This window comes from Filicampus tigris, chromosome 17, assembly GCF_054856515.1.
Source record: "Filicampus tigris isolate MCC_2025a chromosome 17, RoL_Ftig_1.0, whole genome shotgun sequence".
NCBI classification, from domain to species: domain Eukaryota; kingdom Metazoa; phylum Chordata; class Actinopteri; order Syngnathiformes; family Syngnathidae; genus Filicampus; species Filicampus tigris.
In genome coordinates this window covers 8,517,992-8,530,904 of record NC_141233.1, presented here as the reverse complement: position 1 = coordinate 8,530,904, position 12,913 = coordinate 8,517,992, and the positions used below count along the sequence as shown (strand labels likewise).

General features: G+C 38.9%; 1 protein-coding gene across 5 annotated transcripts in view; it reads left to right on the top strand.

Annotated features, from left to right (window-relative positions):
- npas2 (neuronal PAS domain protein 2) overlaps positions 1 to 12,913 on the top strand; it is a 45,859-nt gene that overhangs the window by 18,774 nt on the left and 14,172 nt on the right. For 4 of the 5 annotated variants that reach the window (XM_086012500.1, XM_086012498.1, XM_086012499.1 and 1 more), the window contains exons 2-6: positions 9,773 to 9,941; positions 10,950 to 11,006; positions 11,735 to 11,889; positions 11,989 to 12,080; positions 12,286 to 12,375. In XM_086012500.1, coding sequence (XP_085868626.1) covers positions 9,868 to 9,941; positions 10,950 to 11,006; positions 11,735 to 11,889; positions 11,989 to 12,080; positions 12,286 to 12,375 — 468 coding nt within the window. In that variant the 5' untranslated portion in view covers positions 9,773 to 9,867. Of the gene's footprint in view, positions 1 to 2,890; positions 3,452 to 9,772; positions 9,942 to 10,949; positions 11,007 to 11,734; positions 11,890 to 11,988; positions 12,081 to 12,285; positions 12,376 to 12,913 lie in introns of those variants that run through there. The other variant, XM_086012497.1, reaches the window with a different exon arrangement.

Genomic DNA, 12,913 nt, shown 5'->3' with positions numbered 1-12,913 from the left:
ATTTTATACGCGGTACAGTGTATAAAATAACAAGGTATCCTGCCTTATGTTGCGTTCTTAAATCCTAAATGTCCATATTAGACATTAGGAGGGTTTTTTTATGGGCAAAAGTGTTTTATAAAATAAATGAAATCAAAGTTCTAATTATCTTTTTTTTTTTTTTTGCTGATCCGAAACAATCCGATCCGTGACTCAAAATCCGTGACCGATCTGAACCGTGACATATGTGATCCGTTGAACCACTAGTGAGTACCAAAGTCAATCTCCTGGTACTCATGTAACCCATGAAAAAAAATACGCACCCCTGTGTAATTGTATTTAGAAAGCAGGAAGATGAAGACAGGACAAATATTAAGATACAATTATTTAATTATATCCCAGTATTCTTGACATGTATATTTACTCAACTAGTTTTTATTTAGCATTTATTTATCTTTTTGAATGACATTATGTTCATTGGCTTGCTGTGTTCTGCATATCAGACGAGCAGGGGGCTCTCTTATGTTGTGCTCTTGTAGACAGTCTCTTGACACTTAGACACAGCGGTAAAGTTATTTTTTGGATAAAGACTTAAGACTATTTTTGAACGTAACCCCCCCCCCCCACTGATCCAGCAATGTTAGCCTGCCCTTTTGGTCCCAGACTGTGATATCCTAGCAACAGGTGGTTGGATTATTATAACACTTTCTGTGAGCATTTTTGGTTCCTATGCACTCTCCTTTTTATTATTAATATTATTACTATTAAAACAATACTGTGCCGATGTTATCTTAACCATCCAGCTTCCTTTAAAAATGCTAAACGTTAATAACATTCCACCTAGTTTTGTGAAAATTCTATTCTGTTCTTTAATTGTATTTACGGCAAATTTTCACGTTATTTCTTTTTCTAAGGTAACTGTGAGAGATGTGTGAATTAACTTAAAACATGGCACTTTGTTGTAAGACTATGACACACTGGAAAAAATTACCAATTTTACACCTACTTGTTGAAAATCAATTGTCACGGCCGAATAGAGGATACAATCAGAGGCAGTGGTCCTATTAAAACACAACTGTACTGAAATTTAGCATTTTTCTGTTGAATGCTGTGACACTTAACCACGATGTGATTAATGCAATGTTAGAATGCTAGAATGCTAGAATGCTTATTATAGCCACCTCGGCTGCTTAAGATGCGAGCGTTTTTTTGCCTCCTACGCATTATTGTGTGAAGGCTGGGTCAGCCTAGGATTTTCAGAAATGGTACTCAGAAAGAAAACCAATTCAATTTCGGTGGTAAATTCTCAGTGGTTTAAATTCTATTAAACAAAAACGGTGAAAAGGTATATTGCTGATGAGCTGATCACTGAAGCTCAATGTTTCCCTCCTCTAACAATGAGCTGATCACTGAAGCTCATCAGCAAGCTAACGATCCTCATTATTTGTATCAGGTGTGTTGGAGGAGGGAAACATGTAAAACAGGCTGGATAGGGGCTCTCGAGGACCGGACTTGGGCACCCCTTCGTTATTGATTCTAAAATATTGGACCTTTTTTGAATGTGTACTGAAAAGTAATGATCTGGGATTCCCTTCGTGTGGGGGGGACTCAAGCGCTTGCAAAAAGTTTAGAACTAAATTATTAAATTTGTTGTATTTGTTGACAGTGTGTTAATGCCGCTGGAACTGCTGCTAGCTGGAAGCTGAGCTGGGCAGTGCTTGTTTGTTTACAGACTATGTGTAGCTAGCGAGAGGTATTCTAATTTTTGTTGTTTACCTAATATGTTGTATGTGGGACCCCTAATAATCACTCCTTCATATTACATAGCTGTCCTTGCGTGTGGTTATCATCCTTCATATGGCTAGTTTCTAAAAGAAGTCAAGGAAAAATTGTGGCAAGCTTTCGCTGGCCACAAGAAATGAAGGGCACTGATTTTGACACATGGTCTCTAGGGCAGTCTTTCCCAACCTTTATTGAGCCAAGGAACATATTTTACATTGGAAAAATCTCCATTTTATAATAGTGTGCCATTTGTTTTGTTTTTGTAAGAGTTTATGTATTGTGTGTGCAAACATGCTGACAAGCCAATATGGTACTACGATGTGGACGACAGAGGCCATCTCATGAAGTAAGTTTCATGGAGGCAGTTCCGTAGATGATTAAATTTACATTCAAGGATTTATTGTTTTGATGAAATTGGGGAAAAGAGAACAGCAACATGCAATGTTGGCAACTCAAAGACACGTGCGGAGAGCATATTGGGCTTTTGACGTACAGGTCGGATAAATGCAACCTGTTCAGACTGAGGTCGCATTGCACAGCATCCGATCTAGGACCACATATGAAAGTGACCCAGGTCGGATTTGAACAAATGGAGCTGAGCCGTTCAGACTGTCATTAAAAACAAAACTGAAACAAAAAACAAAAAGAACAGATGCCGGTCACATATGGGTCACATGTGCCTGCAGTCCGAACGTAGCCTTATAGTTTGGATTTGAAATATAACGTTTTATGACGTCGGTCCTGTAACCTTTCTGATAAATCTCATGCGTCATTTACTCCCACCTCTGGTATTTACATCTTAAGTTTTGCAAGTTGTTAAGCTGGAGCAACAAAAACATTCAGAGGGTTGGTCCACCATGAGCTCTTGCAATTAGTCATGCATACTGGTGACCCACATTTGGGGGAAAGGCAACCAGGAAGTTGTCAAAAGTCAGCATAGGAACCACCACAAGTTGAGTTTGTTATGCTCAGGGGATTTAAGTGTTGTCTTCTTGCCGGGTCGGACAGTTAAACCTCCCTCCCTCCCTTCCTCTTTATTCTTAGATGAAAATAAAAGGTTTATAAAGTCAGGGTCAGACGGGCTAATCGGCTGTCTTGCAGTCTCCTGTCAGCGTGTCTTTCGGATCAGCTGTAACAACTGCGTTGAGTTATTGCGCTCATTTAATTTTTGTCCCCGTTTTACAACGCTAAAATGCTCACCGTACACAAATGACATTGTGCATCAAAGCACGTGTTAAAGATTACAAACTGTCCCCTCCTCCCGGTGCCTACAGCTTCTTGCTGTTGACGACTATTGGAGCTACCAGCTGACCTACTTTCTCCCTCGCAGCGACTCGCTGCTGTTTACAAACCCCGTCGGGAGGATAGTGGACCTCGCAGCCCGCTAAAGCGAACGCGGTTCAAAGTGGATTTTTTTTTTTTTTTTAATTCCCTTTCTTTCTCAGTGTGACGGAGGGGAAACTAGCCAAGCCGGAACCTGCCAACCTGCGCTCATCGGCTGGCCTTTTCCAATAAATGCACCTTATTAACTCGTTATGCAATTAAACGCGTTCGGTGCCATGTTCTCTCGCAGAGGGAGCTGCGCAATCCTTGCCGCCTGTTAGTTTGCGGAGGATAACACCATGAGCACATTGGTTCTGTTTTATAGGCGTGGATGTTTGTTTTCTACCGGACGCCCTTTCTTTGCAAGGTATGTGGCTTTTCCATTCGGGGTTTAGTGGTAAAGTTCAGCGCGACCTGTCAAATTGAAGTGGATGAGCCGGTCATGCGCAAAATGTGGTTTCTTTTCAAGACTTTAAGTTAATCATTTCTTACAGGAGACACCCGGCATGTGCTGGATTTTATACACAAATCGGGTACTTCATTAGGTGTGTGCTCAGTTTTCACTGACATTGCCATCTGTTTAATATTGACATGGGTGCACTTCAAGGTGTTTCTAATATTCTGCCCCACTCATATAGAATAGTACACAGCAGTGTTTCCCAACCTTTATTGAGTGAATGTACATGAGATCTGGAAAAACAATGCCCACTGCAAAGTAATCAGTTTCTCAGATTTTGCTATTTAAAGATGTTGGCTTTGAGTAAAATTATTATTATTTTTTTATTTTACAAACTAATTCAACAAATTCCAAATACAGTTAATGCCATTTTGAGCATGTATTTTATGAAAATGAAAAATTGTCAAAATAGCCAAAAAGGTTGTGTGTGTGTGTGTTTTTTTTTGATTTTACATTAGGAAAAAGCTGATGGCGCAGCACCAAAGAAAAATGTAAAAATATCACAAAAAGTATAAATGCTATACTGAAATAACATCATTGTGGCAGTGGGAGAACATGAAATTGTTCTGCCTGTCACTGCATTGCTGGCATAGAGAGATGAACAATTATGCATGATTTATAATACTTTGAATAAATCAATTTCTGACCAGTGAAGTGAAACTGGCTGTGTGTGGCACATTAGTGTTGTGAATGCTCATCGAGTTTGCCACAAGAAATGATCTATATTCACACAATTGCTTACATGTACTTTTTGTGTTGGTGGTGCTGTGCCATGAGATTTTTGTAATGTAAAATACTGTATGTACCTTATGTACCTAAGGGTTTACCTAATATTGTGGTTCGGTGAGTGCGTATTAAGCATACATGAAGTGTCGTGGTTTTAAGGTTGACATAAACCGTTCTACCCTCAGTGTTGGGTTTCCATCTGATGACATGCATGGGAAAGCACAGAGGTGATTAAATAAATCACCACAAAGTTTGCTTGTGTTGGGCTGATGTTACCCAACATGGTAATTGTGTTTTGTCTCCAGCAGCTCTAGTTGTGCCATTCAGTCGCCCGGGCTTAACACAAGTTACTCTACAAAAGAGGGTCCCACGGTCCCACCTTTCAATTGGGCGACTTATTGACTGTGTGCACGCTGTGCAGTCGCGGGGGTCACTGGGTGCAATCTTTGGCCATACCACCGTAACTTAATACAAGTGCTTCCTGCTTCCTGTTCCCTGTGGAAGGCATTACGTACAGTATAAATCACAACCTATTTCTATGTTGCATTTAGTGGATGTATTGAGAAGATTCTCAATGACAAGAAACCCTGCTGGCATATCACACAAAGGAATGGTCAATAAATATCACAACCTATTTCTATGTTGCATAATAGTGTGTATGTATTTGGGGGATTGTCTATGACAAAAAACCCTGGTGGAATATATTAGAATCCAAACTAACATCAACCAGATGGGTTTTTTTTTGTAGACTGACTCAAGCTTAGCCTGTGATAGCAACAAACCAGATGCAAGGAGCAAGGCAGCGTCAGCATTTAGTAGTCACACACCAGGCACTTTATTAGGTACACCCACATGATCTAATCAGTTGTAATTCAGGGTGTTCATTAAGTCAAGTGCACTTGGATTCTCATTAACAGACATGTTTCTTTTTAGGATTAAGTATATACAGTGTTCCCGCAATTGCTGAATTTCTGCGAAGTAGAGGTTGACGTTTAAAAAATACAATGTTTTTATTTTGGGGGGTATTTGCGGCTCTTTTAAAGGGGAAAAGTCAAACCAAACATTTTTTTTCAAGAATTTGTTTTATGCAGGCCCACCAGTTGAAAAATGGCATTCTGATTAATATTGCATTTGTGGAGTATGAATTAAGCAGCAAAATCCACCCATTTTTAGTCATCTCAGGGAGCGGCCATTTTGTCACTTCTGTCGAATGAAAATGACATCATAGATGCTCAGGGCTCAGATAACGGCCAATAATGGCTCAGCTTCAGAAAACAGGTGAGCTGTTTTGGCCGCAGATGGCTAAAAACGAGTGGATTAACTCTTATTCCGCAAACGCAATATTTGTCAGAATTACCTATTGGGCCTGCATTGAACATATTCTTGAAAAATATGTTTGGGTTGACTTTCACGCACGGTTCCCACCCTTCTCAACACGTATTATGCTTAATAAATGTAACATTTAAAATAGCGAGGTAAAACTGCAATAGGTGAAAGCTAACGTCACAAATGAAAATCTGCGATAGAGTGAATCCGCAATAACTGAACTGTGACATAGCGAGGGAATACCGTACATCCTGTTTATTCTCGGGGCACTGTAGCTTTCCAGAAACCTGTAAAAGAGTTGTGTCAAAATTGTTGCCTTCACCTCAAAACAGTGCTCTATTTTGAATGACACATTTAATGAATGGATACGCCAATTAGTACCTCTGCAACATAACAGAACAAGCACACCATGAAATGTTTCTGAGTGCTGGGGCATGGTACAAAGAAGAAGCTCTTAAATTTTGGTGCAGATAAAGAACAAAACTTTAAGATAAATTAAAAAAAAAAAAACTTAATTTCCTGTTCTTTTAGTCATGTAAAGTTTCACAGTATTTTGCTGGTTCAAATCGGGATTGTCCGGCCTTGATGGAGGTCAGCACTCTAGTGAGGCACATTTGATGATTTGATTGACTGTTATTGATCGATGCATACTTTTCTTCAAATACTAGAAAAGAGTTTTCAATACATATGAATTGTTTTGGCCAAACGGATGTTAAAAAAATACAAACTTATATACGAGCTTTGCCCTGTTCTCAACTTCTACCTCCTGTAACCCTTTTTAAATGTGTTGTCTGTGGTTTGGATTTAATTTACTGTGTTGGTTTATTCAGACGCTATGCTCCAAAGGTTGAGCAGTACTACACCTCAACCAGGTTGTTGAATGATTTTATCTGTAAACAGCATGTTTAAACAGCTCTAATCCTTATAAGGTAAACACACTGGGTTTATTCTTATCTGCCGCATACAGTGAGTCTATTGACCGACTGCAAGGCGGACATGTCATCAAGTTTGTCTGATCCCAATGTAAAGCGCGGTATGCTCATGTACATTCTGTGCGGTGTGGAGTGAAATGTAATTTGACTTAGATTCATTGCGAAATTAAAGCAATGCTGGTGATGTTAAACTGTCACCGTCTGTCACCTGAAGAATTACCTGAGTTACCTTACACCACTGTGGCAGATAACATGACCGTGCCCTTGTAAGTTGTCAAGCGTTAACCCATAAAAACATATTTGAAAAGACAACAATGCACTAAGTGGTACGGGCTGGGCCTAATAATCAATTACACTAGTCAATTGCACATTTTAATCAGAGATGGCTTTATGCGTCCCTAAAAATATTTTTGACGCTGATTTAATACTTTTTTCCTAGCACAATCAGATTTTTGAGATATTTTAATTTTTTGTTTTTAAGTGTGACCTACAAAAGCTTGCGCAATACAGACACCACCATGCATTGTAATTTATAGCTATGACGGTTCAGGAAAAAAAAATCTGCAAATAAAAATATCCATAAATACTACTAAATATATTACTATATTACATTTAATATTATTGTAATATTATTGCATTTTTATTATTATGAAATCCTTTGGGCTGGAGAAAAACAGATTCAGAAACAGCACAAAAAAAAAATCTAGAAAGGTTTACTTGCATCTCTGATTTAAAAAAAGCTGTACAAAAAAAATTTGTTGACCAGTGTTATTAGCCAATTCATTGTTGGTTGTGAGGAATCGATTGTTGATTTGCGTCCTTAAGTGATTGAGGCAAAATGGGCTGCACTAGTTGGCTGGAAGCAACAGAAACACTGTTGACTAGCTTACTGTCTAAAGAAGTGCATGACCTCAACTGTGGGTCTGCTTGAGAACATTTTGTTCAGTTCATAACTCTTTGACAATGGCAGTCCCAACTGAGCATTTGCATTGGGTCTTATTAGGTTGTGCATAATGTTGCACATCATTATGTCCCTCAAAAAGCACTAAAGTGTGAGGCGTGCCTTGAGCAGAAGTTGTTGTTGCCCCATTAAAAGGTCAAAACGAAACCCAACAGTACACGGTTATAATCAAAGTAGCAGTTGTTACATCGAAGTTCCTCATAGGCAGTTCAAAGCTGTCTGTTTGCTCTTGAACTTGGAACTTTGCGATGCCGGCTTTCTAGCGCGAGTTCAGGTTGCTAGTTGAAAGCTTTAAATACTCCAGGGCACACATGTAACCAGACACCGATGTCTTTGGCTCTTAACCTAGCAAGGTGTGGTTTTAACCTCAATACAGTTAAAGAATGTAGGCCGATATGCGTGGCTTCACTTTACACCATGAGGAGTCGATGCTGTCGTGATGCGGCTGTCAGCGGTGGTCTTGATGTGCTTTACTATACCGCAAAGACACTTCACAGAGGACTGGCTGGATGAATGATATATAATTAGCGTAAAAAAAAAAAAAACGGTTAAGGAGATTAGTCAGTCTTTGTACCACTAAACACTTAGTAATGATATTATTTGCATGGATCATAAAAACAGAACATTTCTTGCTGAATATAATGAACGTGAGGATTTTTAAAAATCCACAACAAACTTTGCAAATTTCTTACTACAAAAAAATTGGAACTAAAATGAATGTAGCACGACGCCCGCAGGATGTGAATGAAACTGGATCACTGGTGTTCATTTCACACTTTATGTAAATGTGCCACACAGGTGTGTAGCCATTCATAGATGCCATTCATAGAAACATGCTGTCAATTACAAAGCTACTGTGTGTGTTAAAGGTTGCAAAAATGTGACAGCTAATGAGAAATATGCTAAGTCAGAGCTACACACATTCACGCAAAAGCGTAACTGACTGAATGAAGTTAGCAAAGACCCGGATGTCCGATGTCTCTCAAATATTATCCCGACTGACTACCTTGTGGTGTGGGGTGTTAAGAGTGTTTGTGTCTCGGGAAATAGTCAATAGTGTTCAGAGTACCGGTACTTTACTCTTTCCAATGTTCTCCAGCTATGTCAATGGTTTTATTTTGGTAATCTTCCCGTTTGTGAACATTGACTCTCGATTGTGTAGCTGCTACACGCCAGCTCAGGAGGGCCTGGGCCAAGATTCAAACCCGGGACCTCTGGATTGTGAGGCAGATGTGCTAACCACCATTTCACTGGTGGTGAAATAGCGGGTGTCATTGACTGATAAAAGCTTTTATGGTGGCACTGGAATGGATTAATTTCATATATGTAGATTTCAATGAAAAAAAATGTTTTTGAAATTAGATGGAATTAGAAGTCAACAAGCATCACAAAGTAGATTGTGGTCGAGTTTGAGGTTCTGTTGTAGAATAGTGTTTGTTAGCAGAAAGACTCGGAAAGCCAACTTAAGCCTGGAAATGGATGCAAATTGCATAATTTATGAGAGTCTTGCTTACTCTACCCGAGAAACCGAGAGTGCAGAAGAGCACTTTAGTGAGTTATTTTTATTTTTTAACAGAATATTTGGGAACAAACTCTGGAACGCGTATAAAAGTGTTCATTAATCAAGTCCAAATCCTTTTTTTTTTTATAAGATTGGCACAGTTGACTATTACACACTGTTCTGGGATTTAATTGTGTCTGTGCCTTAATCGTCTCTGTTCTATTCTATTTCCTTTATTTCTCATCCTTTATATTACTTTTTTAAACATTGAAAACTGTGACTTTGCCTTAAATCCCACTAATTGATTCTTCTTCAAGGTGTCTCATTTCGATAATTATGGAAATAACCGTTTACAAGTATTTTCCCTCGAGACTACACTTACACGTCGCTGGGTGAACCGCAAATGCAAATCAATGGTGGATAAGTGAAAGACCACATAACATGTAGTTAGGTGTTGGGTCATCATGTTAGCTCTTAGTGGGGGGTTATTACAGGGTCTACTTCATACTGTTGAAATTCATTGTCACAGCATATGAGGAAAGTGATTGTTCAGTGGTTTTTCTCTGCAAGGTTGTCATATGAAGTGTCTGCTTCAGACATTTTTCTAGGTCAGGGGTGCTCCTCTTGTGCAAAAACAATTTTATTGTTGAACTGAAAGCAGTATGTTTCTATTATAGTACTGATGACCCAAAGTCTGTTTTTTTTTCAATTGCTAAAATCAAAGGTAGATTGACAACATATATCATTTTCAGGATGATGGAATCTTTTACTATCTTTGTCCGCAGGATTCGGCCTTTGTTCGGCTGCTGCAGTGCTTTAGTTTTGTGTGAAGGTGCGATCAGATGAGGTCAGCACGGATGAGACTCGAGAAAGGGCCTGGATGGGAAAGAGCGTGAGCATGGACAACCTTTTGGACTTCGGAGGCCCCTGTCCTTCCAGCCGCAGAGACTGGGAGTAAGTATGAAACGTTAACAGATTGTGTTCAACATTTGAGGTTTCGTTGTATGATGGTTGGACGATGGTTGGAGTCAGAGCATGGTACCAGTGATTTATTTTAAGTTGTCTGACTGACCAATTCAAATCGCGCTAGCATTAGCATATGAGCTGAAGCTACAATACACAAAGTAGTTTGGAGTGGTTGCATAAATGTTGTGACGATGTTTATTTTGAGACATGATGTTTATAATCCTAACAATCTTTTGCTAGAGTTTAGCACTTTGAGGTCTGACCAATCTAAATTGTTTCTTTTTGCAACTTTAATAGTTGTAAAGGTGAACCATTAAAGGTGGAAAAGTATTTTAGTAATCCTGGTGCAAAAACCTAGAAGAAATTGATGGCGATTTGTATTTATCTATCATGACAAAACTCAGAAATATATACATCTACAGTATTTAGTATTTATATAAGATATGTGTAACAAAATCGAAGTAAGAAAAGGGTCTTCAATGTTTCTGAAAATGTAAACACGGACGGTGAATATCCCTTTTTTGTTACTGAACTCCATTCTGCCATTTTTACAGAAAATATACTGTACCCTACAATAATTGGTTGTGAAATGATTAGGTGCTCTGTTTTTTGATAGAACAAAAGCGATAATGAGTGCGCTTGTAAGAGACTGCATTTAATTAAAACCTAATAAACCTTTATTACCACAGTTACATGGTCCCAGCACTATAACAGTATACAGTACTTATGTATTATACATGCACTAAAACTTCTAGGCAGCACATGAACATATCTGGCTCAATGCATTTTTATAAACAAACCTCCTGCCATGTTATATTTTAAACATGAACACGCAGTTCAATAATGTGATAGGCTGGCTCATCACAATAGAAATAAACTGTGCTGTTGCTAGGTAACAGATAATCTTTTTTTAGTTTGATAAGATTTAGAAGCTTTGTGCATTGTTTGAGGATCATGAAAGAAACTACTTTGGAATTTGTACCCATCTCTTTCTAGTTCCAGCAGCTGCATGGATGATTTGATGGACGAAGATGAGAAAGACAGGGCAAAAAGGTATTCCAGAAATATTTACACTTTGCAATAACAATCTGATTCTATGAATTTGAAATGTTGACGACTTGACTTTGCATAGAAATCTGAAAACTCATTTTGGTGGAATTTCTTCAAAATGCCTCCGAACTCTGTTGACAAAAATGGAGTTTTGAAAATGTGCTTCTAATAAGAATGGATTTTTGCAGGGCGTTGACCTCACTTGAAAAACAACATAGCAACACGCCAAATAAACAGTTCAAATCAATGGGGGAAACTCACTAGTCACTTTTAAAAGATTCGTCTTTGGCTCAAAAACGATTTGCAATCTTTTGTCTTGTAAACATTTCCTACAACCAACAACCACGTAATTAAATTAATACTGCATTGTGACAACAGACTGTGTTCTGACAAGACTGACAGTAGATAACACAGAATTGAAAATAAAAGTGAGGTTGAGTGTCATATATTTGCAAACGACTTTGTAGCTTATGAAAAACCAGCACAAGACATTATGGACTGACGTTCTGAGGTGGGTGGTGTGGGAGGCTAATTTCCATTGTCAGACAGCGAAAAGAATCATATTTTTAATTTAATTTCTATGTATGGTTTATCTGAAATTGTACCAACATGTAATTAATTCTTCCTCCTTCAAAACATTTCAAGAAAGTCACCTTTGCTGTGCTAATGGTCTCAAAACGTTATTCTTGCCTTCTTCTGGAAACTGACTGACCTTGTCTTGACCGCTAAAGGGCATCCCGAAACAAATCAGAAAAGAAAAGAAGAGACCAGTTCAATGTGCTCATCAAGGAGCTATGCACCATGCTGCAGGGCCAAGGCCACCCTCGCAAGATGGACAAGTCCACCATACTACAAAGAACTATTGACTTCTTACAGAAACAAAAAGGTAGGAGAGACTAACACAATTGTTGTGTTTGTTTTCCCTTAGTTATCGTTGGTAACGCCTTGCCATTCATTCAAGTCTTAAACTGTACTTGCTCTGCAGACATCAGTGCTCAGAATGAAACGTGTGACGTGAGACAAGACTGGAAGCCTTCATTCCTCAGCAACGAGGAGTTCACCCAGCTCATGCTTGAGGTAAACAAGCAAGAAGATGCGCTACACTGACATCCTCTGCTACTGATGATTTCAATATGGAAAACTGGGCAAGGTCTTCGGATCAGCTAGCCAGCACTTCATCTTGCAGTAGCATGAATACAGTGCAGATCCGGTCAATGCGTCTACTGACAATAAATCAGTCGCCAAATTCGCTGTTAAACTGCTCTCTTGTTCTCTTTCACAGGCACTAGATGGTTTCTTGATAGCGTTAACTACAGATGGAAACATCATATACGTGTCGGACAGTGTGTCTTCACTTATTGGACATTTGCCGGTGAGTGTAAATCATAGAGGAGACGCCGTCTTCTTGCTGATTTGCCCCTCACCATGTCACTTAAGCTATGTTCACACTGCAGCTTAATTCCAAATTTGTTGGCCATATGCAACACTTTTCAGATTTTTTTTCATGCAGTTTAAACTGTACAATTCAGATTTTTTTTTCAAATAAGCTCCTTGGGCCTATTTCATATGTTGATATACATGTAAATCTGATGGATCTGCAATATGAACGCACATCCGTACACATCCAACCTATACGTCATCAAACATTAAATTTGTACAGTTTAGGAATGACAATGTAATCTTTGCAGTCTATGACTGCCTGAATTTGGACCTAAACAACCTTCTAGAGATGCTTTGCCAGGCCTTCGCGAGCTACGACCTTCATTTGCTGGATCTTTGTAGGTCTTACTACCGTCACTGTTGTCTAAGACAAAAACCATGCCTTATTGTCTGAAATCAGGCCACAGACATGTCTTGAGTTGGCTTTTTTTGATGGACATCACTGCTAATGAAAGAGGCTGATTGGTGTG